Here is a 27,385-nt window from a genome sequence, read left to right as displayed (position 1 = left end):
ATGCCACTATACACCTATTAGAATGCCAAAAACCCAAAAGACGGGTTACACTCGCTGTTGACAAGAATATGGGGCAACTAAAATGCTCAGACACTGCAGGTGGGGATGGACAGCCACTCTGGAGAACACTTCACCAGTTTCCTACCATCCCACTCCTAGGCGTTTACTCCAGACAAATGACAGTGTGTGTCATTATGAAGTCTTATACAACAATGCTCACAGCAGCTTTATTTGTAACACCCGCAGGCTGGAAGCAATCCAAATGTCCATCTACAGGTAAATGGATTAACAAGCTGTGGTGTACTCTGAAATACTTCACCGAAGCCAGAAGAAATGAACTTCACGCACTCAACAACGTGGATGAACCTGAAATAAACATGCTGAAAGAAGCCCGCTGAAAAGGAGCACACACCATACGATTCCACTGATAAAAATTCTAGAAAATCCACACTCATCTATGGAGGCAGGAAACAGGGCAGTGACTGCCGGCAGGGATCAGGGGCAGGTTTGCAAAGGTCGTGAGGAAACTTTGGGGGATGATCTGTGTGTTCACTATCTTGATTGCGGTGATGGTTTCACAGGTACAGTATATATAAGTCAAAACTTATCAACAGTACGCTTTAAATATGTGCAGTCTGTTTATCAGTTGTCCATCAATAAAGCTGTTTATTTAAGAAATTAACTATTGCTAACACCTATATACTGCACAAATGTGTGAGGAATTTTCAAAAAACTTGTTTTACTCATATTAACTTATTTAATCCTTCCAACAATAATCCTCTGAGGGAGTCGATATTATCGTTGCCATTTTACAGGGGAGGAAACTAAGGCATGAAGAAAAGATTTGAAAGCTGGTAAATGGGGAGCTGGAATTTGAACGCAGACGGCTAGCATTCAAAAATCCACGTTCTTAACCAGCAAACCAGTCAACTTCTCCATATATAATGGATCTGAACCTTACTTTTCGACTCAGTTATATATCAAGCGCCTGCAGTGTATTCGACTCAGTTATATATCAAGTGCCTGTATACACTGCAGGCGCTTGATATATAACTGATATTAGATATCTAATATCTTCGTTAGATATTTTTGCTGGATCCAAGGGAAGAGGTGGAAATTCTCTACTCCAGAACTTAAATTTTTTTCCACGTCCTGACTTTGGTCATAGATGGGGTAGGGGTGCCACCTGGTGGCACATTGTGGAACTGCATGCATCTCCTGTGCATTTCACAGGGTAGCGTTTTCACCACCAGTAGTGTGTTTAAGATGCTCCAGTCCTGCTAGATCACCATCTAAATTCTTAACCTGTTTGACCCAGGTGCTAGTCTTGTTTCATTCACTAACCTGCTCTGTGATTAGGGACAATTTTCTCTCTCTAGGACTCAGTTCCCTCATCTGTAAACAAGGGTGCAGGATCTCACCTCTGCAACTCTCACCTACAAACCCCAAGTTTACTTAAACACAACTGTGTATTGGACCTTTGCTCTGTACTTGGTGCTTTGCATGAATGAAATTATTTTATCCCCACAGCAACATCATTGGACAATTGCTCTTTTTTTTTTTTTTTTTTTGGCCGTGCCTCGCGACTTGTGGGCTCTTAGTTCCCTGACCAGGGATCGAACCTGGGCCACGGCATTGAAAGTGCCGTGTCCTAACCACTGGACCGTCAGGGAATTCCAGGTGCGGAAATTGCTCTTATTATCTCCATTTTACAGATGAACAGGCTGAGGCTGGAGACCAGAAGGGACGTGCCCAGTGTTATTCAGCTCATTAGAGTCAGGATTTAAACACATGTCATCTGACTTCAGAACACGAGCTGTAAACTCCTGTGTCATCTGCCCTCACCCATCTCACCCATCCCAACCATGGAAGTCTGTAGTGCCATCGCTAGAAACCCTGAGGAGTTTTTTAAACATGCTGTGATACTATGATTTATAATAAGAAACATATATTTGGTCTTTTTTCCCATGTCTGGCACAGAGCTCCTAAAATCCTTGGAATTTCCTAAGGGCGGAGAGCAATAAAGGTGTCTCTTGTTATGTTAATTGATCTCACTTAAGAATGGGGGCTTGTTGCCAGGGGAACCAACCTAGCGATTGGAAGGTTGGAACTTTCAGTCCCACCTCCCCAGCTTGGGGCTGAACCAATCGCTGATGACTTAATCGTGACGGGGTAATGAAGCCTCCATTAAAAGGAAAGGTTTTGGTGAAAACTTGGAGATTTGGGGAGAGAGGTGCCCCTGGAGAGGGCTTGGACTCTCTGAGCTCTTTCCTCATGCCTTACCCTGTGCATCTCTTCCATCTGGCTGTTCCTGAGTTATATTCTTTTAGGATAAACCGGTATCTAGTAAGTAAAATATTTCTCTGATTTCTGTGAGCTACTCTAGCAAATTAATTGAATCCAAAGCGGGAGGAGGTCATGGGTACCCCTGACTTATAGTCAGTCAGTCAGAAGCACAGGTAACAACCTGGGCTTGCAACTGGCATCGTGGGGAGGAGGGCAGTCTTGTAAGATTGAGCCCTTAACCTGTGGAATCTGATGCTAACTCCAATAGCATCAAAATTGTTGAATTGTAGGACACCCATCTGGTGTCCAGGGCATTTTTCGTTGGCATGGGGAACCCCACACACACACCTCCTACCCACATTGGAAACTGGGTTCAGAACCTCTTTATAGGCCCAGGCCCCACGCACGAGTTTCTGATTTAATTGACGTGGAGGAGGAGAACCAGCACATAAAATACCCCAGGTGATTATAATGTGTAGCCAGGTTGAGAAACCCTGCTGTCGAAAGAATATACCCAGTGTCCCACCAGTCTCAGTGCAGATTTAAGCTCTAATAATTTCAGAAGTATAAACAAATTTTGTTTCTAGAGCAGTTTTAGGTGTACAGAAAAAAAGCTTTCAGAAAGTTCAGAGAGTTCTGATATATTGCCCCCACCCCGTTGCCCCCATTATTATTAACATCTTGCACTGGTGTGGTATATTTGTTGTCATTGGTGAACCAATATTGATACATTATTATTAACTAAAGTCCATAGTTTAAGTTAGGGTTCACTCTTAATGTTGTACCTTCTATGATATTTGATAAATGCATAATGTAATGTCCTGTGGCCACCATTACAGTATCCCACAGAATAGTTCTACTGCCCTGAAGTCCCCTGTGCTTTTCATCCCTCCCACTCCTAACCCCTCCCCCAAATCCTGGCAATCAGTAATCTTTTCACTGTCTCTGGTTTTACAAACTTTTTTTTTTTTTTTTTTTTTTTGCGGTACGCAGGCCTCTCGCTGTTGTGGCCTCTCCCGTTGCGGAGCACAGGCTCTGGACGTGCAGGCTCAGCGGCCATGGCTCACGGGCCCAGCCGCTCCGCGGCATGTGGGATCTTCCCGTACCGGGGCACGAACCAGTGTCCCCTGCATCGGCAGGTGGACTCTCAACCACTGCGTCACCAGGGAAGCCCCCACAAACTTATTTTTTTAATCATTTAAAATTTTAGCTATTTGAATCTACAACAACACGTTTTTCAACTTTAATTTTGTTGTTTCTTTTTGGCCGTGCCACACAGCTTGCAGGAACTCAGTTCCCCGAACAGGGATTGAACCCAGGTCCTGGCAGTGAGAGCCCAGAATCCTAACTACTCGGCCACCAGGGAACTCCCTAAATTTTCATTTTGTTGTTTTAGTCATCATGGCCATCTACCATAAGAGGGACTGAAATAAAAAATTTAAAGTGTATTGTTTCAAACTCAGGAAGCGAAATGAATGTAAGGGAAATGTAAACTTTCAAATGCCGGTTTTTGTAAGTTTGTTCATGCTTCAAAAGTTCCTAAAGGAGAAAACTGGGCTCAGACTTTTGGAACACGCTGTACTCGAGGAAGGAGAACCAGTTGCTTCCACAGGCCAGGAACAGCATCTGTGAGAAGATGGTGCTCAGATGTCTCTCACGGGGGACTGGGTAATGGCCGGGGGACTGGGTAATGGCCGGACAGGCAAGGGCTGGGGGAGGGGTGGGCAACGGGGACATTCCTGGCAGAATGACCTCTGTGAGCAACAGAGTAATGGGCTGGGGTCCCCGGGGAAGTGCCAGCTGTTCAGTGGTTAGGGCCCAGCCTTCACACTGTCCCAGGGCAAGAAATGAGCCTGGACGGGGATATATGTTTATGTATAGCTGATTCCCTTTGTTATACAGCAGGAACTAGCACACTGTTGTAAATCAATTATACTCCAATAAAGATGTTTAAGAAAAAAAAAAAGAAAAGAAAGAAATGAGCCTGGAGTGGTCAGATGGTCACCAAGGCCACTGAAAACCATGCGAAGATTGGATGTTAGCCTGTGGGCCATAGGGAGCCATTGAAGGTTTAAGAGCAGCAGAGTGACACCATGTGATCTGCATGGGGAAAGGTCAGGAGCAGAGAAACCCTGTGAGGAACTACAGGGGACAGTCCAGGGCCCACTCCCTATGCCTCTCTGGGTATGACCATGGAACTCAATCTTGCCAGGGGAAAGTGAGCAAATAGGTGTCACATCTGGGGGGACGCATTTAAGCAGCAGCGTACAATTCACACTCTCCACCTTTGAAGCCTTGTGTTCAGATGGCTGCAACGTAAGATGACAGTGCCTCTGCCTGTATCCCTGAGCTACAGTGAGCAGGGGCCTCTGCCGACGAAGCTGTATATGAACAGGGGCGAAAAATAAACCTTGCTGCCTTGAGCCTGTGCAGCCTGGGGGATGTTTGTCTGACAGCATAGCCTGGCCTGATACAGAAACTATTGCAGGCCCAGGAGGACAAAGGCCTGAGCCAAGGCAGTAGGAATGATGGAAGTTGTGGCCTGGGACTTGTATATCGCCACCCCAAACACAGTGGTTTAAAGCAGTGTTTATTTAGCTCATGAATCTTTGGGTTGGCTGGGTGGCTCTTGTGGACTCGGCTGGACTCACTCATACGTCTGTTGTCATCTGTGGGTCTGCAGCTCTTGGTCCTGTGTGTCTCAGGGTCAGTGGTTTGGGATGGCCTTGGCTGGGACCACTGGGGAGGGGGTGCTCGGCTCATCTCCATGTCTTACCTTTATCAGGCTAGGCCAGAGATATCCTCACAGCCATGGCAGAGGGGCAGGAGAGGGAAGTGAAAACAGGGAAGGGCTTTTATGAGGTTTTTCTTAGATCCCATTTGCTAACATCTCATTAGCAAAGTAAGTCACATGCCTGAGCCCAGAGTCAAGGGTAGAACAGAATGTACTGCAAAGCTAGATAGCAAAGGGCACAGATAAAGAGGGGGGCGAAGAATCAAGCCACTTGTGCAGCCAGGCCACCACAGCCCCCACTGGGGAAGCTACAGGACATGATGATTGGCTGTAAAGGGAGATACCACGGTGGCCGCCAACACTTACCCCCATCTCTGTACCCGCCCGCCACTCCACCCATCAAGACATGGTGTCGGTTTCCCCACCCCTTGAACCTGGGCTGCTCTTGTGACTTGCTCTGACCAACAGAATGTGAGAGAGTGACCCTGTGCCAGTTCTCAGCCGTGCCCAGCTGCAATGGAAAGATGCTCAGGCTGGACCACTGAATGACGAGAGGCCACATGGTGGGGAGAGGTCATGTGGAGGGAAATCCAGGCAGACACAAATGAGAATCTTAGATTTTCTAGTCAACTCCTGCCTGAATGAAGCCACATGAGTGATCCTGGATAAAACCAGAGGAGTCATGAGAAATAATAAACCATTGTTGTCTTAACTACTAGGTATTGGGGTAATTTGTTACACAGCAATTGATAACTGATACAGGGGAGATGGAAACAACTAAGCAAGGCTGGTGCTCAGATTGATGACTTGAGTTCTTCGGCAGTGGCGGTGTCAGTCTCTGAGATGAGAACTCCAGAGACAGGAACTGGTTTGAGGAGAAAGTTGTGGACATGAGTTTTATGTTCATAGGACAGCAGTGCAGTAAAATCCAATAAGCATCGACTGAGATACATGTGTCTGAACCTAGGGAGAAATAGGAGCTGGAGACTGGGGAATGTTTCATATGGAATATCGGAGGATGCCGTGGACATAAAGCTGCTCATGGTGGGGAGGATGTGGCAAGTGTGACTAAAAGTGGGCCAAGAACAGTCTTGAGGAGTGCTCATTGTAAGAAGTGGTTCTCAAACTTTAGTGGATGTAATTACTATCCTGTGAGAATGTGAAGATACAGATTCCCTGGCCCAGCCCTCCAGGTTCTGAGTCAGGAGGTCAGGGATGGGCCTGGAAATCTGCTTTGCCACCTGGCTCCCACCCTTCTGCTCCCAAATACAACAGGTGGAAAGTTCCATCCCAGGTGAGACAGGAATTTGGCTGGGAGAGCAGGAGAGAGACCTGGAGCAAAGTTGAGAGGTTTGTTTGATTTCACCATCATTCTTACAGCCTTGTGGAGAGGAGCGAGTAGAGAGGGGAAGGTTGAAGGACAGTAGACTTTTTCCTCCCTGCCACTGAGCAAAGACCCACTGAGTGCTGAGTGGGAGAGCCCTGTGCAATTAGGGACAAAAGAGCTCTGAAGTGGCCCTGCCGCTGAAAACAGCTAGGGGGAACGTGCAGGAAATGTCTTAGGGGACATCAGGAAGGAACACCTGAAGTGGGCTGGCCTGAGGCTTCTGCAGTGTGACTGGGAGAAAAAGAGCCTGTGCTCAGAAGAATTCAGTGGAGCCTGCTGGCTATGAGGCCCTGGGCAAGGCTCTCTGAGTCTCAGTGAAAGGAGCATAACTTGCATCCTGCCTCCCAGTGTACAGCAGAGTGGTTAAAAGCCCAGGCCCTATACCAGACTTTGTTGGAGTCCCAGCTCTGCCACTTACTGGCCCTAAGACCCTGGGCAAGTCATTCTCTGTGACCCAGTCTTCTGACCTGCAAAACAGAAATCACAATACTCCCTGCCTCATAAGGGAACTCCTCTGACCACCAGGCTTTGCTCAGGCTGTTTGCTCAGTTTGAAACGCTACTTGCCTCCACCCTACCCTGCCCCAATCTGGGTGTCTCCTACTCAGGAATTCTTTCCTATCACTCTGATCCTCTTCTGTCGTAGCACTTATCACATCGCAATTATGTTCTTCAGTATCTGTTGTCCCAACCGAGTTGGGCTCCAGGAAGACAGGAACTAGATCAGTTTGGTATCGCTAGCGCCATATGTTATGGATGAGAGAGTTCAGGCTCCGGGGCCAGACAGCCGAAGTTCATCAGTCTGGCTCCCTCGCTATTATCTGTGTGACCTTAGGAAAGTTGTTTAATCATTGTGAAAGGCAGTTTTCTCATCCAAAAATAGAGATAGTAGGACCTAGAGGACAGGATTGATGAAGAGCATAAATTAGGTAATTCACATAAAAGCACCAGGTAATAGCTGGCGAATAGTAAGCATTCCACAAATGCTAGCTATAATCGGTGGCAGGGATAGGCAACTGATACATTATTTTTAATGAGTTTCTATATCCTTAGTGCCTGAGGCTGGGGAAAGTTTGTTCACTCATTAAAATTTGTCCCAAACCTGTAAGCAATGATACTCCAGTAGCAATGAGCAAATAGCATCCACATCTTGGATGGTTTCTAAAGACAATTCTCCAGGAAAAGCAACCAGGGGTCCTTGGAGAAATAGCTGTAGCAAAGAAAATAGGAGAGCCTGGAACATCCTATTGTCAGAAAGCAAGAAAGTGCTCAAAGGGGTTTGATTAATGTCCAAGACACAGAAGCTTGATGAGGCTTCACTGGCCACATTTTGGGGAAAAATTGACCATAAAGAATAATGATAATTTATTAAATACAGAATTTTTAAAAAACCCATGAGTCCATAGTGATTCTCAAAAAAAGGGCGGGAGGTAAACTTATTTACTGAGGAATGCCAATTAATTGAGATAAGGATAAGGACTGGGAAAAAGCACAATTTTGCAAACACCTATGCAACTGATCCAGGCAAGGATGTTAAAACCACTGAGTGAAGGCTGATCGAGAACAGGATATTCATATGATCTCAATGTGTCTCCCCAGAGAGTCTGTATTAATTACAAATGGAAAATGGTGCCATTCCCTGGAGAAACAGGACACACACCATCTTTATCAAGTGATCAGGCCCTCACATCACCAATAATGGAACCAACTGGCATTACGTGCTTCCTGCTGTGACACAACTGTAAGTGCATTCTGCTTAAAACTTTAACCTGGGGGCTTCCCTGGTGATGCAGTGGTTAAGAATCTGCCTTCCACTGCAGGGGACACGGGTTCGAGCCCTGGTCCGAAGCCCGGGAACACCAGGGCTTAGGCACGGAGCAACTAAGCCCATGTGCCACAACTACTGAAGCCCGCGCACCTAGAGCCCAGGCTCTGCAACAAGAGAAGCCACTGCAATGAGAAGCCCGTGCACCGCAACGAAGAGTAGCCCCTGCTCACCGCAACTAGAGAAAGCCCGTGCACAGCAACGAAGACCCAAAGGAGCCCAAAATAAAATTAATTTTTTAAAAATCCTTAAATCTAATCAAGGGGGGTTGGGGGAGCAGGGGGCTCTTCCTTAATCTGAATACAAAGTGAATATTAGCTAACAGTTTTGCATTAATGTTAAATCTCGGATATGAAAATGGTATTGAAGTCACGTAGGACAAAGTCTTTGATCCTAGGAGATACATGCCGAAGTATTTATGATAGGTATCTGCAACTCAATTTTAAAAGGAACACAAAGTGAACAGCCCCAAACGCCCATCACAAGGCTCGCGCGTGCGCACAACCCTCTTTCGAGACACAATTTCGCGCAGCTGGAGGGTCAGATTGGGCGCCACGAGGCGGAAATACGTAACGGCGGTTTCCGGTGACCGCGTACGCGTCCAAGGCAGCGGGATGGAGGAGGTGCCTCACGGTGAGCGCGCGGAGGGGGCGTGGGGGGCGGGCCTGAAAGGACAGAAGCCACTCTAACTGTGATCTTGTCTTCGCGCAGACTGTCCCGGGGTCGGCAGCGCCCAAGCAGGTCGAGGGGCCTCATGTCAGGGGTGCCCCAACCAGGGGCTCTGCGCTTCTGGAGCTGGTGCCGCTCCGGACCCGGGTGAGGAAGGGGCAAGGCTTCAACGGGAAGTGGGAAGCGCTGTCCTGGAAGAGGCGGGACGTGGGCGGGGTGTGGATGGTGTTGGGATAGGGGCCTTACGGATGAGGGGCAGGGGCCCAGAGGAGGCGGGTCGTGGAGTCGTCTTCAGGGTAAGGGGCGGGGCTTGAGGGATGAGTGACAGGAGCGGGGCCCAGAGGGTCAGGGCTTTTAAAAGGCTAGGAGAGGAGAAAATTGGCGGGGTGGGGGCGGAGCCTGAACCCGTGACTGGCGTGGAGTCGAAAGGGGTCTCAGGAGGGGCGGGGTATGGGAGAAAGTCGTGAGAGGTGAGGGGTGGGACCAGCGGTTTGAGTGACAGTAACTGGAAGTGGTTGGGAGGAGGCCGGCACCAGAGGGAATAGGGTATAAAGTTTGAAGTCAGGGAACTTAGGCTTAAATCCTAGCTCCGTCAGCTGTTTTCTTTGGACAAAATTTCCTTCCTTTTGAGGAGCGATTCTCCCATTAATTCAACAGAAGTATCTATTGATCACTTGCAGGCACAGTGCTCTGTGCTGGGGATACAGCTATGAATGAGACAGATGAGGTGATTAAAAAGCCTTAATCTCTCTGAGCCTCCATTTCCTCTTCAAAAATGGGGGGAAAATAGTTACAGTGTTGTTTTAGGGATTTGAACTAGGATGAAATATTGAAAGCATAGTAAATGTGTAATAGTGATAGTTATCAGTGACAGGTAACTAAGTGTCTGCAATGTGTCAGTTTCTCACTCTTGGCACTACTGACCCTCAGGGTTGGATAATTCTTTGTGGTGGGGATGTCTGCCCTGTTTCTCTGCCCAGAACATTTAGCAGCATCCCTGGCCTCTACCCACTACATGCCAGCAACACTCCTTCCTGTGACAACCAAAAATACCCCGAGACATTGCCAGATGTGCCCTGGTGGGGTTTGCCCGCAGACTGGGAATCATTGCTGCATTGAAAGTTCTGTTCTGGAACTGGGAATATAGCGTGAACACTTCAGAGCCCCCCCCTTCATGGACTTTATATTCTAGTAGGGGAGACAAGCAAGTAAACCGATAAATAAGGAAATGTCAGATGTACTCATAGCCTTGGGTTTTGTTTTGTTTGGTTTTGGTTTGAGGTTTTTTGGTAGCACTTATTACTACCATTGATGAGGTGCTGTTTCACTCATGATCCCTTGAAATAGCCCAAGGATTTAGCTTCTTCCAGCCCATGGGAAAAGTGACATTCAGAGAGACACAAATATCATGTGATATCGCTTATATGTAGAATCTAAAAAAATGGTACAAATGAAGTTATTTACAAAACAGAAATAGAGTCACAAATGAGAAATAGAGAAAACAAACTTATGGTTACAATGGGGGAAAGGAAGGGGAGGGATAAATTGGGAGATTGGGATTGACATATACACACTACTATATATAAAATAGATTACTAATAAGGACCTACTGTATAGCACAGAGAACTCTACTCAATACTCTGTAATGGCCTATGTGGGAAAAGAAGCTAAAAAAGAGTGGAAATATGTATAACTGATTCACTTTGCTGTACACCTGAAACTAACACAACATTGTAAATCAACTCTACTCCAATAAAAATTTTAAAAAAATAAAAAAAGATTGAGTCAGGGGCTTGGTCATCTGAATTGCTTTCTTTGCAGCCATAGAGGAAATCAAAGAAAAAATGAAGACCGTGAAACACAAGATCTTGGTGTTGTCTGGGAAAGGCGGCGTTGGGAAAAGCACATTCAGTGCCCACCTGGCCCACGGCCTAGCGGAAGATGAAAACACACAGGTGGGCCCTTAAGGAAAAACTGGGAGAGGCTTGTGTCTTAGGGCTCATGATGGCTCATAGGGAGCTGATTCGTTAGTGTCAGTTTATCTGGCCTCTTTGGAATCTAGATCCCTGCAGAGAGAACGAGGAAGTGCAAGGCAGTCGAGCAATGAAATGAATATTTCATTGGATTCTCTAGCCATGAACATGGCTGGCAGGTGTACATTTCTCTTGGCTTGCTGATTATTTATTATGTTAAGTTCAGGCTTCTTTCTCTTAATGAACCCCTTCTGCCTTCTTCTGGGTCAGGGGTCTACCAACGATAGCCTGTGGTCAAATCCAGCCCATCTCCTGTCTTTTTATGGCCTGTGAGCTATGAATGGTTTTTACATTTATAAATGGTTGCTTTTACAGCGTTACATTAGTACTTCTTAATCCTTGATTTTGCCCACAAAGCCTATAACACTTTCCGTTTGGCCCTTGAAGAAAACGCTTGCCAACCCCTGCACTAGGCTATTCACTTACACCCACGTACACAGAGGAGCTCGAAAACTCAAATTCCCCAGGACTGCTCTCGGGATTTCAGCTTTAATAAAAGGTGTGGTAGGGTGAGGAAGAAAAAAATTACTTTTACCAAAAAGATCAAATGGAAATTTGCAGTACCTGTGATTTAAAAAATACAGGTTATTCATTGGGACTCATGATGGTTTTGCACTGATCTTAGGAAATGATCCCAATATTCACTTTGATTACAGTTTTATACCTGATGAAACCATGAATGCTGCAGGGTTTTTTTGTTTTTTTAACACAGAACACGTTCCACCATTTGGTTTTGCCAAAATGAAATTATGTTCAAAATTCTAATTGAAAAATATATATATACGTACCAGAACTGCTAGAAAAGCATCGGTGTCTCTTAGACGCCACTGCTCAACACGTTGAGCCCTGAAATACGAGCCGTGGTGAGGACTTGTGTGTTGGTGCTGTGTGTGCACTGGGTGAGAGAGCCCACCACACTCTGTGTGGATCACCAACTCTGCTGTTTTCCCGTCAGAGTGCTGTTTGGGGCCTGCAGAGTAGTTCCTTGTAACATGGAAACAATTTTATTGTGTTCATGTTGAAACATTGAACACACATTGAAACAGCCATTCCAGTTCTTTCCTTGGTCTTGGTGCGTGCCTTCTTTCCATACACTGATATATTTTTGAAAATTAGTTTTGTTTTTGTGCATTTTGAATGTTGAAATTTATTTTTATATAAATAAGGGCTAACTAACTTTCACTTCACATTTATTTTATAACTGGCAAATGACCTTTCACTTTTGTTTGGCTTTTTTTTTTTTAAGATAGTGCTAGTGGGGAGTGTAAAGGTATGTTTAATTTAATATTTACATTTCAAAACTGCCACATATTGCCAGTTATTTTTTTTTTAACTCTAATAACTGGATAAACTGCATACTTTCTACTTGTGTGAGATAAACCATTCTATTCCAGTATGAAATAGCGCCCTAAATTCTTAATAAAATAAAGGCTTTATTTCCTCCACAAAAAACCCAGTAAATGTAGCTACCTTGGGCAGGGGGATCAAGCCCACCATTCTGACCTGCCCTCAATATGCTTGAGCGTGTGCGTGTGTGCACGCACACACACACACACACACACACACAGATAAACAGTGGCCTCTCAGATACCTCACCGAAGGCTCCAGGAATATATTTTTTTAAATCGTTGGGTTAAGAAAGTAGAGTTTACTTCAGGGGTCAGCAGACTTTTTATATAAAGAGCCAGACGGTAAATATTTTAGGCTTCGTAGGCTATACAGTTTCTGTAGCAACTGTTCAGTTCTTCCCTTGAACATGAAAGCAGCCATAGACAACCTATGAACAAATGAGTGTGGCTGCGTTGTAATAAAACTTTGAATTTCATATAATTTGAATTTCATAATTTTCACCCTGTCGTGAAATAAATGTATTCTTTTGATTTTTTCCCCCCCAACTCTAAAAACGTAATAGCCATTCTTAGCTATGGGCTGTACAGAAACAGGTGGCATTCTGGGTTTGGCCCCTGGGTTGTAGTTCGCCGGCCCCTGGTTTGGTTTGTAGCTCCAGAAGCACTAGTGCTGGCTGGGGAAGAACTTCTTTGGGGGAGGATTGAAACCTTGGGGAGGCCGTGGCCTTCTTGGGACAGTGCAGAGGCTGGACTAGGGGACCTGTAAAGCTTGGTGTTTCTCTTACTAGGGCTCTGAATCCTGCTTATAACTCATTTCTCTTTGGATCATTTTATGACGTGTGGAGCTGCTTTTGTTGGCTTACATGACTGCCGTATGCTTCTCTGGAATCTGGTATCTGTTACCCAAGATGTGCTCTAGGCATCTGGGGAAAGGGAGAAGTGACTGGCAGGGGACAGCTGGGCAGGCTCGTGGGAGAAGGCGGCCTTGGACTCTGATGGCGGCTGATGGGATGTGGCAGGAGGAGGTGGAGGCAGAGGCGCAGAGCTGGGACTGCCGGGGCAGACAGGCTGGGCAGGCAGGGCTGCTGCTGCTGCAGCAGAGGGCCGAGGGCGAGGCTCAGCCTGAGCCAGACCTGGGAGGCTTTAACGCCCTGGGAAGATGTTCCAGCGGGAAAGAGCCATGGTTTGAGGGTTGCTATAGCAGCAGCTGAGTGTGTGATCGAGTGTCGTCAGAGGGTGACGGTAAACCAGCAGGAGGTGTTGCTCTTGTCTCCATGAGAGGCCACGAGGACACAACCAGGGCAGTGCTAGAACCAACGACAGGAACAAATGGAGCAGCAGGGCCTCCAACTCTTGGAGAAGAAGGAGGGTCAGAAGTCTAGCTGAGCGTTTGGGGCAGGAGGTGGGTGCAGACTAGCGTGGTGGCCAAGGACACAGGCTCTGGAGTCGGTCTGCCCACGATCACATCGCAGTGCCGCTGATACCACTGCTGTGACCTTGGGCAGGCGATCAGACTATCTCTGCCTCAGTTTTCTCATCTGTAAAATGGGCCTCAGGACCGAGTGAGATGATGCACGTAACAGTAAAATGCTTAGCACGATGCCTGATGCATAGGAAGTGCTCAATAAATATCCCTGATAGAATATGGAGGGGTGAAGACTGTTTCTGCTTTGGTGATAATGAGTTTGTAGCCCACCCAGAGTCCAGTGCCAAGCGGGTTCACATATACTTGCCCATCTGTTTTTCTGTTAGTCAACAATCTTTTGCCGTCTGAGGGTCAAGTTTGTATTGGCCAGTTGGCCAGCCAAGAAATCTGTTTTCTGCGATGACCCATGTTACCCAGAATAATCTTTGCTTTCAGAAGCTGTCAGGCATTTTCTTAAACAGCTGTCTGGAGATGTACTTTAACCAGGCCAGCTACAAGGAACCACTTGTAAATAGACAGCTGTTTACATAGAATCACGCTTCCGTGTTGTTACGTTCTGAAGTCCCACTGCGCACACGTTGAAACTTTGCAGTAAACTGAAGGGAAGCTCACCAGCTGTGTGGAAACATGGCTAGATGAGCTGGATTTTTTTCTTGCAGTGGTGCTTAAAAAAAAAAAGTCAGCACTTAAGAAAGTCTGTCTCCCCTCAGGCAGACCTACTGGTGACAGAAAACATCACTGTCTCCAAAGGGTGCCTGGCGTGGGCACAGAGTACACACCGAGTGTCTTGTTGACTAAAGTCAAGCAGCTCACACCCCTCCCTGCCCTAAATTCAGCAGGATGGGGAGGACTGCCCCGTCCTTTTCTGCCTGCCGCCTGGTGGCAGCTCATTACTGACTGCAAGCAAGGCTGTTCCATGATAGCACTTGGTCAGGCAGGTGTCTGATGGTTTGCAGAGGGCCTTGAATCGCAGGGTAGCCCCTGACTAATCACAGGTGGGCCGGGGAATGTGCAGGTTGGAGCGAAGGCAGGAGGAGGAGCCTCTATGGCGCAGACCTGAGCTGCGAGACATCCAAGAATCACGTGCCTTCTTCCCACCGCAAGAGTCAGCAGCTCCCGTCAGTTCCCAGCTTATCATCCTGCCCTGTGAGCTGAAAGGCAAGCTGTGTCATTAAAAGGTCCAGGCTATAGTGTCTGAGGGCCCTCTCGGGGGCTTGTAGACTCGAGGGCTGGAAGGAGCCTAATGATCTCCCGAAACACTAGTTTCGCAGATCAGAAGCTCAGACAGATCGGGGAGGAGAAGCAGCTTGTGCGAGGCGACACGGCCTCAGAGTGCCAGGAGTTAGTGCTGAGCCCGCTTCCCGTGACCTCTTCTTAAGTGGAAGTATGGGGCGCTAGGTAGGGAACGCTGTGGATCCTGACAGCCCTGCAGCACCCACTCCACCACTTTCTAGCTGGGAGAGGTGTGGCAAAGCCTCCTCTTCCCATCAGTCTTCTAGCACCTTCCACAGACCCTGTGAGGATTATTGCAGGCATGTTTCTTCCAGCTGGGGTTCTCTGGTGTAACTGGGGCAGAAAGGGAATTAATTGGATGGGTATGGGGGTAGCGGCAGGATCAGCAGAATGTCTGAAGGGGACAAGACACGGCCACTGGAGAGCTGGGTAGCAGGAATGTGCCACAGCCTTTTCGGGCTCCACCGCAGAGTGAGTGCATGTGATCTCTTTCTTGTATCATTTCACTCAAGATACCCACTTGGTTGTGGGGAAGAGGGGGTGTAATTCCTCAAAAGGAAACTGATTAAACTGTTCCCAAAAGAGAGCGAGATTTTCTAGACCAAGTGGCTAGAAACTCGAGATTATTGACGAAAGTCTCCGTTAGGGTCGTAGCGATGGTATAATTTCCCAAGTTGTGAGGCGCTGATGTAAAACGTCTGGATCATTAACCACACATCAGCCTGAAGCATCAAGAAGGCCACGGAAGTCAGGTCTTCAGGATGAGGTCTTCACCCTGATGGGTTTTCAGGGTGAGCGTTGTTCTGTTGCATTCTTCTTGAGGTCCAGCAGAGGGCGCTTGAGGCAAACGACTATCCAGTGTATGAAGGAACCGCTTTCCTGACCTGGTGTGAAGTCATGTGAGGATCATAGGAGGTTGTCCAGAGGATTGAAGAGGAAAGCAAGAAACTAATTTGGGGCAAGTTAAAAAGTTACCCAGAGGTGCTCTACTTTGGATCTAAGATGTGAGAGCTTTCAAGATGAACACGGCCCTGCTCTTTAGAAGGTTTCTGAAGGCTGTCTCAGACCTTTTCACGAATCAGATGGGGAAAGCAGGGCGTTTGGGGTAGAAGGAGTCATCCAAGGCTGCACGTATCACTAGCAAAGAACTTCTGTAGATTTCCTTATTTTCACTTTCTTTTTTAGAAGTTGAGCCTAAGCCATCATTAACCTTCAGCATCACAGGAAAACAGGGCTTGGTCAGAGCTCAGCTAGAGGGTCCACTCTGGCCCTCCTTGCCAGGCCCCCAGGGTAATGGGAAAGAGCCCTGGCGTTGGAGTCCAGAGACCTCAGTTCATGTCCCAGCTCTGCTTCTTGCTCGTTGAACAAGTCTCTGGGCCTCTCTGAACCTCAGTTTCCTCTTCTGTAAAGCAGAGATAATGATCCCGAACACACAGGCGCGTGCGCAAACACACACACACACACACCCCAATACATGGTAAGGGCTACGTAAACAGTGGCTGGGCCTGAATCGTCAAGCGACCTGATACCCTGGACCATAAGCTCAGCCTGAAAATAGGCCATACTGAGGGTGGCTGGGGTGCAGCAGGGCCATGGGCAGAGCGCCGGGGGTGTTGGCGTACTTTGCAGGTTCTTGTTAGGAGTTTCGTCTGTGTCTCTGTGGCCCGGAAGATAAATGTTGTAACTCTCCCTCATGAGATTCCGCTCGGTCCAAGTTCAACCCAGTTTTTCTTCACCTTCTCCCCTCCCTCCTTTTCCTGGAACCCCGTCCCCTCCCGGTTGTGCACATCTGGAGGATTGTACACCTGCTTATATCACGTCTCCTCTTTTCCCCAGGTGGCTCTTCTAGACATTGATATATGTGGGCCGTCAATTCCCAAGATCATGGGATTGGAAGGAGAACAGGTAATAGTGGCAAGACAAAATGCAGGGAAGCATTTTCTTACGGTAACCTGTAGCGCCAAGCCGCTAACCCTAAGCCAGGGGGTCAGCGGAGCCCATGCCTTTTTACCTGGACGTGACGAGATCAGGTAAATGTTCACTAGACCGCCTGTCTCCTTTTAACAACAGCCGTGAGTTTGGGGGCGGTGTGGATTATATTTAAGTTCCATTCAAACCTTCTGAGAATTGTTAGTTTCAATGCCTTCTTAGAGGGGAAGGGAAACAATACGTCAAATGCAGAAGTCAGACACAGAAACTTAGCCCTGGCTGGGAAAGCTAGACCAGGGCTGGCTAGGGTTCTGTACTCTGGAAGCAAGGAAATATCTCTGCTCCTGTGGTCACCAGAGGGGAAGTGAGACTGCGAGGCAAGCGAAGAATGCGGGCGGGGGTGGAGCAGCACGTGCTGTTCCCTCCCTTCTAGGTGGCACAGAGCCATCCAAGAAAGGCTCCCCTGGGGGGTGCACTGAAGCCGGGCTGGAGGACTAGGCTTTTCCTGGGGTGTTGGGATCCATACATTCTTTACTGAAGCGCTGGGTGCTGAGGTTCAGAGGAGAACAAGGCAGATAAAGACCCTACCCTTGTGGGAGGGGCAGGTGATAATAGGACACTAAGGGTAAGGGGACAGACTCGGCAGGGCAGGGCGGCCAGGGGAGCTGCTCTTTGGGAGGGGGTGGTCAAGGGCACCCTGCTCAGAGAACCCAGAGAAGGGTGCGCTGGGATGGGGAGCACATGCAGGAGTGTCCTCATGTCCTCAGCAAAGTGGCCCACGGGGACGGGGCAGAGGGACGGGGTGGCAGAGAGTAGCCAGAGGCAGATGGAGCCAGTCCTTGGGGACTCTGCTCAGGGCTTGGGACTTGCTTCTGCCCTGCTGCGAAGCAGCAGGAATCACAGTTCTGAGCACGTCCCGGTGAGCAGCAAGCTCTGGAGCACATGCCCCCCAGCACGGGGGTCCGTTCCCGTCAGTCACGTGCATGTACTACTCACTGGGCCAGGACACAAGTAGTTATAAAAATTGAAAATTTTAAATGGTGAGATAAAACAGAAGTTCTACTATTTTCTCCTCCTGTGCTATTGGATCATCGTGTTTACCCCTCTTTCAAAACCAGTGACTTAGAGAATTAGTATTAATAGGAATCAATGGGTTTTTCTTTTTTAAGTATGACTTCAAAGCCAGTGACAAAGGACCCCATGTTATCCGACTGCAATTCTGTGAAATGTCAGCAGCAGGCACACCTGTAGACACAGTAGATCCGTGGTCACCTAGGACTGGGGGGAAGTGTGGGGACCGGGGGTGACACTTAAGGGGTGCAGGGTATCGTGTTCTAACGTTGATTGTGGCGATGGATGTACAATTCTGTGAATATCCTGAAGCCATTTAATTGTACAGTTTAAATGGGTGAGTTGTGTGGTATGTGAATTATATCTCAAAAGACTGTTTAAAAAAGTAAGAATTCATCAGGAAAAATGGGCTTTCTGTTCTGGGTCCAGCGTTACTTGAACTGTAAATCTAAGATTGATGTGTGGTTGGAAGTTGCGTAAGTTCCTGTTTCATAGTAAAGCGTTGATACGGACTTGAACCCGGGCAGTTAGTGAACGCCTACGGTGAGGAGAGGGTCTGGGTCTTGCAGTAGCCCAAGCTTCCCGCCGACACCACTTCCCCAGTTGTTGTCCCCTGGGGGCAGCAGCTCAGCCCTGAAGTTCACACCACTGATGGGAGGGTTCTGTGTCTACTGTTTCACTAAAGGTCATCCCTCCACTCCTGGACTTGTACAGAGACTGCCTCGCTGATCCACAGTTACCTGCATCTTCTCAGCAACCCCCCAACTGATTTCTGTCACACTTTTAAAATATCCCAAATTATATTTGGACTCCGGTAACATCGGTCCCCTGACCAGACATCTAAGCAGTTTCCAAATAACCCAACCTGGGAGGGAAAAAGCAAATGAATTCTATAATCCATAACCCAGCCCCTGACCCCCCTCTGTTCACTCCCTATTAAGAATTTAGTGGTAGCATTTAAGACAATGAATTGTAATTTATAAAACTGCCTTCTTACTGCGTAAACTTTGTCTGTGAGAGAAGCGTGACCAGGGCGTATAATTTCTCACAAATAAGCATGGGCTTCTGTTCCTGCAGGTTCACCAGAGTGGCTCAGGCTGGTCTCCGGTGGTGAGTGCTGACCCCCTTTTCTTCAGGATCTCTTGTCGTATGTGAACATAAAGGGTTGTAACTGTTTATCGTCAACAGATATTTATTGAGGCGCTTTCCTAGGCACAGGGAATCCAGTTCCAACCTGGGATTGGCACACTATTTCTGTAAAGGCTCAGAGAGTAAATATTTCCAGTTTGTGGGCCATACAGTTGCTACCGTCATAGCTGGAAAGTAGTGATAAGCAAATGAATGACCGTGGCCGTTTTCCAATAAAACTTTATACAAAACCAGAAGTGGGGCCATAGTTTGCCAACCCAGGTTAAGATAGTAAAGGAGACGAGGTTTGTTTATTTCAGCTGAGTTCACTGTCATTGCCGCATAAGGCCGTATGGTGACTCTTTCAATCCCCCCAATATGGTAACCTTTTTCTTTAATGATTTTTTTCGAAAAAAAGATTTAAGGGTTCAAAGAGTGAATATACTCACAGATCACACAGTAATTTTGTCCCCCCAATTTCTTCAGCCAGAGCTCAGACAAAAGACATAGGGAAGTGCCTTGCACTGTGGTTTTAAGTAAAATGTTTCTTGCGTCATCCTTTCTAGTTCCTGGAAGACAACTTGGGGGTGATGTCGGTGGGTTTCTTGCTCAGCAGCCCCGATGATGCCGTTATCTGGAGGGGACCAAAGAAAAATGGTTTGCCACTCTGCTTTCTGTCTCTTATCACGTCCTTCCAAGGGCAGAATTGCATCCCATCCTGTCAGAATGGCCTCAGGCTCATCCTGCTGGGCTTCATAGAGGATTATTTTTATGCATCTGGTTGCCTCTTCACTGGTTGAAGAGAGCCAACAGAAATACCAGTTTTATTTAATAAAATGTTATAATTTTTAAAATCTATTAGGGGTTTTTCTCTCCTGAAAATCTCCCTAACCCTGAAATTATTCCTAAGGTGGTTTGTGTTCTTATTTGTGTCAAAGAGGGAAGTATGTGAGGTGAAATCAGTAGCAGGTTGAGGCTGCAGGTAATGATGCGAAAGTGCCTATCTGGGCAAGGTTTCTCAGCCTCGGTGCTGTTGGCGTACTGAGTCAGATAATTCCTTGTTTGGGGAGGGCGGGCTGTCCTCCACGTCACAGGGGCTTAGCAGTACCCTGGCCTCTGTGCTCCAGAGGCGAGTAGAACTCCCACCCTAGTCATTGACAAGCAGACGTGTCCCCAGACGTTGCCAAACACCACTGATTGAGAGCACAGGTGATCCGTACGTAAAGGTCACGAGCTGTGCTTCTGTAAAGAGTCAGAAGGACGGGAGAGAGGAGGCATTCCCGCGGCTTCTCCTTGCAGGCATGATCAAGCAGTTCCTCCGAGACGTGGACTGGGGCGAGGTGGACTACCTCATTGTGGACACCCCACCCGGGACGTCGGACGAACACCTCTCGGCCGTGCAGTACCTGGCCGCAGCGCACATCGATGGGGCGGTGATCATCACCACGCCGCAGGTGAGCCAGGGCCCCCCACCCCGGAGGGTCTCTTTCTCCCACAGCCCGAGACCCTGGGCTCTGCAGCATGCCCTGACTGGGATCCGCAGAAACCTTACGTTTATCTTCGGTCCAGCCACTGTCAGCGGACAGGGAGGCGTTAGGTGGCTGGGGCAGGGGTGGGGGCCAAGGGCGCCTGGCCTGAGGATGGCGCTGGAGAGAAGACGAATTTGTCGTTAGGAATGTTTCCTACTGAATTTTTAAAGAGAGGCTGGGGCCCACCCTTAGACCAGCAGTGCTCTCAAGAGTAGGTCCCAAAGAAATGACCTGTGAGAACAGTGGAGTGGGGACGTCCGCTCTGATGCGGGTGCTGACAGTGGGCAGGGCTTTCCACGTGGGGCAGGGGCACATGGGAACTCTGTGCTTTCTGTGAACCTAAAACCGCTCTAAAAGTCAAGTCTAAAGCAACAGCAACAATCGAGTTGACACAAGGATGGCCTCTCTGATACCATATTTACTGTGAAAGGAAAGAGAGTCCCCTTGGGTTCAGGAGGAGGGGAGCAGACCGAGCAGATGCCGGCCCTTCTCCAGGAAGCCTGGGGGGAACGCCCCATGTTTGTGCACTTCTGTATGTAACTTCTCTAGAAAATGTGACTTCAGGCTGGGGACGCCCACTTTCTCGGAGCCCTGCACGTCCAGCAGCTGGCTTTCTTTAGGGGTCATTTTTATTTTTTTGTGAGAACTGCATTTTTAAAAATTAATTAATTAATTTTAACATCTTTATTGGAGTATAATTGCTTTACAGTGGTGTGTTAGTTTCTGTGGGGTCATTTTTGACAAAGCAGGGCTTGTAGAGGATACCAGGGAGAGAACCACAGCTGCACTGCGGTGAGACGCTTAGTAACAGCCAGTTTACTTTCTAGCTAAATGCCCCTCCGTCTGTACCCCAGCCTCAAAGGGCGCGAGGGCCAAACGTGGGCCTCAGGAGAATAGAGGACTCAAAGCCAGGACCCTTTGAAGGCCTGTGACCATTAAAGCCACAGATGTTAAGGAGTAGCCGTATTTGACAGCACACGACACTTGGACACGTGTCTGCAGTAAAATTAAATGGGGTACTGGGGCGGGTACTAAGCCCTGATTATCCACAGTCCTCACGCTGTAAGATACACATTGAGAGTCCAGAAGTGAATTTGAAGGGATCCAAACCTGGTAATAGTCCTTATTTTCTTTTTGTGCATAAAGTTGCTTGGGTTCATGATAACCAGGATCAGAGGTTGATGTACTTTTTCTGTGAAGGACTGGAGAGTAACTGTTTCAGGCTTTTTGGGTCACATGGTCTCTGTCGCGGCCCTTTAGCTGTACCATTGTGGGGCGAAAGCGGCCCGAGATACTATGCAGAAGAGTGGGCCGGGCTGTGTTCCAGAAGAACTTTATTTATGAAAATAGGCAGCCACACGAGCCCACAGGCTGCCCCTGACCTGGAAAGCTGTGCCTACTCGGGATCAGCCTAGTACATTGACGGCAACGTGGAACATGGAGGTGTGTTAAAGGGTCACTTTCCTGTAGATTCGTTGTACATTGGACATTTGCCTGTTCAGGTTTATCCTTTGAGGTTTGTGGGAAGTAAGTAGCACCTGGACCAGGGCTCACACGTGGTCGGCACGAAACAAATACGGAACACGGGGCACGGTCTCTAACGCTTCACGGTGGCGATGCCACGGCCCTGCAGCCATCCCTCCACCACGCGGATGTTCTCTTTTTATGCTTTGACTTTGACATAACTGGACTTCTTGAACCTTGACAGGAGGTGTCGCTCCAGGACGTCCGGAAAGAGATCAGCTTCTGCCACAAGGTGAAGCTGCCCGTCATCGGGGTGGTGGAGAACATGAGCGGCTTCATCTGCCCCAAGTGCCAGGTGAGAGTACGTCCAACCAGGTCCCGTCCTCCATGCCTGAGGAAATCGTAGCGCTGGATCTCTGGGAAACCGTTTCTGTTTTCCCCATCATTTCGGGAAGTGGAATCAGTTAAAACCCTCTGTTGCTGATTTAATGAAAATTCTTTTCACATTCAAAATAGCCATTTTTTAAAGTTGCTGTAAAATGTGGTCCATTCGTATGATTCTGAAACAAAATCAGGATTCCTCCCCCTTTAATTTGCCTCCCAGAAGGAGACTCAGATATTCCCGCCGACGACTGGGGGTGCGGAGGTCATGTGCCATGACCTGAAGGTCCCGCTTCTCGGCAAAGTGCCTCTGGATCCGCGCATAGGTGGGTGAGTCCCCGGTGGAGGCTGCGTGCCCTCCAGCTGAGAGGAGCAGTGAGACGCGTGGCGCGTAGCCGAGGGAGCAGGAGAACTTCGGGGCGGCGGGAGGGGCCTGCAGAGGAGAGGAGAGGAGAGGAGAGACTGGTCAGGGAGACGCCCAGTGCAGGAGGGCAGGAGGAAAGGAAGTCACTAAGGGGAGGGGCCAGGCCGGGGGTGACCTGGGGAGGCGGCAAGGGGCGTGCCTTCGAGTCTTCTCTTACACAGGAATTAGGTTCAGACTCAAAGCCGGGTACAGAATTAGCCTTGAAGACTCCCGAGGAAGGTGCCCCGCATGTCCAGTGTACAGGGAAGCCCGCCGCAGCCCTCCTTGTACCCGGCTTCTCTCGGTGAGCGTGAGGGGAAGTCGCTGGCCTGCCTCTGGGGGTCATGCTCCTCTCTGAGTGCCACAGTCCTCCGGGGACCCCACCTCCACCCCACACTCACTCCGGGGCGTCGGCTCACTGAGTGGAGTCGTGAGGACACCCACCGCCAGATTTGTTTCCCCACAGTAGCAGGAGTTGACCTTGCTGAAGTTAGGCGTGAGCCCCCCCATGAGGAAGTGGGACAGTTAGGTTACGCAGAGGTGCCCGGGCCTGAGGGAAGCTGACAGAGACCGACGGCGCTCGGGCCCCAGTTGTTAGGAAGTGAGAGCCTTGGGAGCGTGGGCACCGTGTGCACCTAGAGGCCGAGGCCGTGGCGGCTGTGCTGCAGGAGAACGGGGAGGAGGTTAGGGCTGGACTGGGGCCTGGGCGTTGCCAGGGAGGGGGGTACACAGAGACGGAAAGTGCCAGGATTTGAGAGGTGTCACAGACGTCCGTGCTGCCCAGTGTGAGCCACCGAGGAGACGGGGACAGCACCGAGAACCGGCTGGCTCCCTCGTGGTGCTGTGTGGAGGTGGGCGAGGCCTTGGCTTGGTCAGCGGGCTGGGGAGAGAGGTCAGGAGTGGAGGGGGACGTGCCCGCGACGGGGGGTGGGAGGTGCAGAGAGGAGGGGCCGAGAGCGCAGCTTGGAGGAGGCCTGCCTTGAGGAGGTGGACGGGAAGAGCCCCCAAGAAGCCCGGGGGACCCGGGGGGCAGCTCCGGAGATCGCACCTCGCTTGTTTCCACTCCCAGCAGCACTTCTGGTATGTGGTTTCCCCAAGAAACAGAGAACTCGGCTGCTTTTCCAGCCTTCCCCACTGCTGTAAACTGTCTTCGCATTGACCAGAGCTTCCCTCTGGGCCGTAGGAGCAGGTACCTCCCCTCAAAGGCCTCCAGAGGCGGGTGGCGCACATGAACTTGTGTGGGACAGTGCGTGGTGGCAGCCTGTCACCGCCATCCGCTCCAGGCCATGCTGCCGCCGTAGTCCTTAGAGCAGCTTACAGGAGAGGTGGCCTGGTGCAGCCTCGGATTCAGTGCCGTCTAGCGGGACAAGGTTCATGTCCCCAGACCTCACCTCTGGTTGTAGCTGCAGAGAGCTGGGCCGGCGTCGGAAAGGACAGGCTGTTAATGCCGTGACGCGCTGCGGCGAGGCAGGCAGGGCCAAGTGAGGTCGCTGTGACCCTCTGGAGCCGCTTCTGTCCGGTGAGGGAACAGCCACGTTACCAGGAACAGACAAGAGGCCGCGAAGGACGCGCTCAGCCCCTGTGGGAACGTGTAGCAGAGGAGCGGCCGGGCTCTGGCAACGTGATCCTCGGCCTCCCCAGCCCCGCACACCTGAGGGTCACGTGGAAGCACGTCTGGGGCTGGGCGCCCTGGCCTAGATCTGCGCTGCCCCAGCGCTGGCTGCGGGCTCCGGCGGGTCCTTGCCAGGCGCTGAACCTCAGGCCGCACCTGCAAGGTGGGCACGGTGATGGAGCCACTGCCAGGGGCTGCACAGATGGAAGGAGGGCCACGAGGGGAGCCTTGGACAGGGCAGTGCCCAAAGGGTGCCGCCTGCAGGCGACAGGCAGGAGAGGGGGAGGTTTGTGGAGATGGGGGACTGACCAGAGCGCATTTATAAGGGGACAGACGTGTCCTCTGGGGAAGGGAGGACGAGGAGTGAGAGGACGCTGGATGAAAATCAGAAGGAAGTGGCCCCACGAGCCTGCTGTGGGGCCTGTGACTTCCCAGACCCAGTCCAGCGACCGTGAACTCGGAGGCTTCCCTAGCTGCTTCCGCCACAGTTCACAGTGCCCGGGCCACATGGGGGCCCACTCTGCCCCCCGTCTCGGGTGTCCCTGTCCCACCGGGCAACATGCTGGGGAGCTGAGGTGACGACTGCTCCACGGTTGGCCTGGCCAGGATCCCCCCAGGAGGCTGGGGAGCAGCTGTGGGTCGTGGAACCACTGATCCTGCTTCTCCAGCAGGGGGGGCGGGGGCAGAGGAGCTGGCAGCGGGGTCTACCCAGGACCAGACGGGAGGGGAGCACGCCGCCTGCCCAAGGTCCCGCCCCGTGCTCACCTGGATGCGAGACCACCTGTGTGTCCCAAGGCGGCACTGCAGTACACAGAGCAGATGGATTGATGCCAACCTGGAGTGACCTTCAAGATAAAATTACACATGGAGAAAGCAACGGGCAGAATATGTGTGTCATACACTCCCAAGCATTTTTTTTAAATACATGAGTGTGTATATGTATATATATGCATATATTTCTAGAAGGATACTTGAAACACTGGTAGCCTCCTTTGAACTCATTCTTCATGGTATAACCTTTTGTATTCCATACACTTACTGTGTGCCTTCATTATCTTTTTACTGAAAGAGTGAATGGGTCTTTTAAATGCAGGTTCCTGGGCCTGCCTAGGAGCTGCTGTATCTGATCACAATGGGGGCCCTGGAACCTGCATTTGCTGCACATGACCCAGATGACTCGCAGGCACACACACTAAACACCATCAGCCAGGTACAGGTCAGAGCTGCGAGGAAACGCTAGCCAGGGTCCCTGCTGGATGGAGGGGGGGAAGGTGAGGTCCTCGAGACCCCGACATTCCATCTCAGCTTTGATCTTCATTTCAAGTGAGGTGGGCTCGATCTTCAGTGTCACGGGCACAGAAAGAGCCCCAGGTTCACATCACCACTGTGCTTTCTTCATGGATTTTCTTTCCTTTGTTTCTTTAAGGTAAGAGTTGCGACAAAGGACAGTCTTTTTTGGTTGAAGCACCGGATTCACCAGCCACCTTAGCCTACAGAAGTATAATTCAGAGTAAGTGTTGAAGTGAGTCTTGTGAATCCAGACGGCACGGGGCCAGGAAGTGACGTAAATGAGCAGAGTGGGCTGGGTGTGAGAAGGCCCCGTTCAGGACCATAAGTGGTCACTGCAGCCATAAGTGGCCACACAGCTTTGGTGGGGACACTGGGGTAGTGAGGTCTGGGATGACCCCATCAGCCCGAGAAGCCAGGAGTCTTGAAAAATCTTCCGGTACATCAGTGTTGTGAACTAAGTCATAGTTTAAAAAACATGGTGAAGTTTATGGTGTAGGAAGTACACCTCAATAAAGCTATAAAAAGAAATGAAGAAGAAAAAAGCAGCACAGTGAGCCAGACCCAACCCATGTGCAGGCCTGATTCAGTCAACGACAGGCAGCCATCAGGGGCACTGAATCTAAGGCACAGGTGTCGTCAGCAGTTAAAGCTTTAGGCTCCCGGTTTGCGGCTGAGTCCTTTTGACCTAGTGAAATGGTGTTGAGGGTAAATCACATCATTTCCAGGATTCTTGATCTGTAGAATGGGCCAGCGTGAGGCCTCCAGTTGTGGTTATAACCACAGATGGGCAGTGGGCAGTATTGGGCTCACTTTCAGAGATTCAGGGCATAAGCCGAAATGGGACTATTGGGAGAATTAAGCCACCTGGGGACTCCACCCCATCTAGACGCAGCCTCGCCAGCAAAGGGCAGGGCCACCAAGAGCCGCCACTGCTTCCTTGCCTGCTGTCTTGTTTTCCAGGAATCCAGGAGTTCTGTAGTCTGCATCAGCCAAAAGGGGAGAACCTCGTCGGCTCCTGAAACAGGAGGACGTTAGGAACACAAGCAGCACGTCCCATCACACCTGACCAGCTGGGTGACAGAGCAGGGGTCACAGACAGAGAGGGACCAGCCCCAGGCATGGTGTGAAGTCACTTGTTCAGAGACACTTTAATCATCTAACATTTGTACACTTTTCTTTAGTACATATGTAAAGGGCATTCTTTACAGATGTGCCGCTTTAAAAATAAAAACATCTCAAACCTCTGCCCCAAGGCCTGCTTCATGTAAAAAACCAGCGGCTTGTGGGTCATGGAATTTTCTTCTCTGTTGGAAGCTGTTCCATTACAGAACCTCTCACTTGAGCCTTCGCTGCCTCGGAAAGTCAGCCTGAAAAAGAACCAGAGGGACAAAGGGGTGAATGTGTGGCTTCGCTGCAGATATACAGTCACAGTTGCAGACAGCATAGTGCAAACGCTGTTCCTCAGGTGGAGAAAAAATTAAAGCAGTGATAGATCCTCCTGCTGGGGCTTGTTCTGAGGTCAGTGCACACCACATGGCTGGGCACAGTCAAAAAACCATCGAATCACCCACATGAGAACAGATTTGGGGGTCAGTGTCGACACCCTGTATAGGAATGTGTGTTCACTATATCCAGCA

At 49.5% G+C, this 27,385-nt stretch overlaps 1 protein-coding gene and 1 non-coding gene across 6 annotated transcripts; one reads left to right on the top strand and one right to left on the bottom strand.

The window, feature by feature from the left end:
* Positions 1-1,601: 1,601 nt before the first annotated feature.
* TRNAE-UUC (transfer RNA glutamic acid (anticodon UUC)) lies at positions 1,602-1,673 on the bottom strand. Its single transcript has one exon. It is a non-coding gene; the product is annotated as a tRNA-Glu (tRNA).
* Positions 1,674-8,803: 7,130 nt separating this feature from the next.
* On the top strand, positions 8,804-26,993 carry NUBP1 (NUBP iron-sulfur cluster assembly factor 1, cytosolic). 5 transcript variants are annotated; one of them, XM_089896166.1, is made up of 12 exons: positions 8,804-8,864; positions 8,943-9,047; positions 10,722-10,855; positions 16,778-16,846; positions 19,019-19,051; positions 19,636-19,726; positions 20,369-20,523; positions 22,307-22,417; positions 22,670-22,769; positions 23,029-23,150; positions 25,885-25,968; positions 26,709-26,993. In XM_089896166.1, exons 1-11 carry the CDS (start codon positions 8,846-8,848, stop codon positions 25,945-25,947), a joined length of 1,002 nt encoding a protein of 333 aa, XP_089752292.1. In that variant the 5' UTR covers positions 8,804-8,845; the 3' UTR covers positions 25,948-25,968; positions 26,709-26,993. The 5 variants fall into 5 exon arrangements, with proteins under 5 accessions (XP_089752292.1, XP_022407908.1, XP_089752293.1 ...); XM_022552200.2 differs by having other exon boundaries at positions 8,806-8,864; positions 22,667-22,769; XM_089896167.1 differs by lacking the exon at positions 23,029-23,150 and having other exon boundaries at positions 8,809-8,864.
* The last annotated feature ends 392 nt before the right edge of the window (positions 26,994-27,385 follow it).

The sequence above is a fragment of the Delphinapterus leucas genome, chromosome 15, assembly GCF_059928025.1.
Source record: "Delphinapterus leucas isolate spDelLeu-1000000601 "Yukka" chromosome 15, BTC_Dleu_Yukka2, whole genome shotgun sequence".
NCBI lineage: Eukaryota > Metazoa > Chordata > Mammalia > Artiodactyla > Monodontidae > Delphinapterus > Delphinapterus leucas.
The sequence above is the reverse complement of the archived record's forward strand: the minus strand, read 5'-3'. Positions and strand labels throughout refer to the sequence as shown.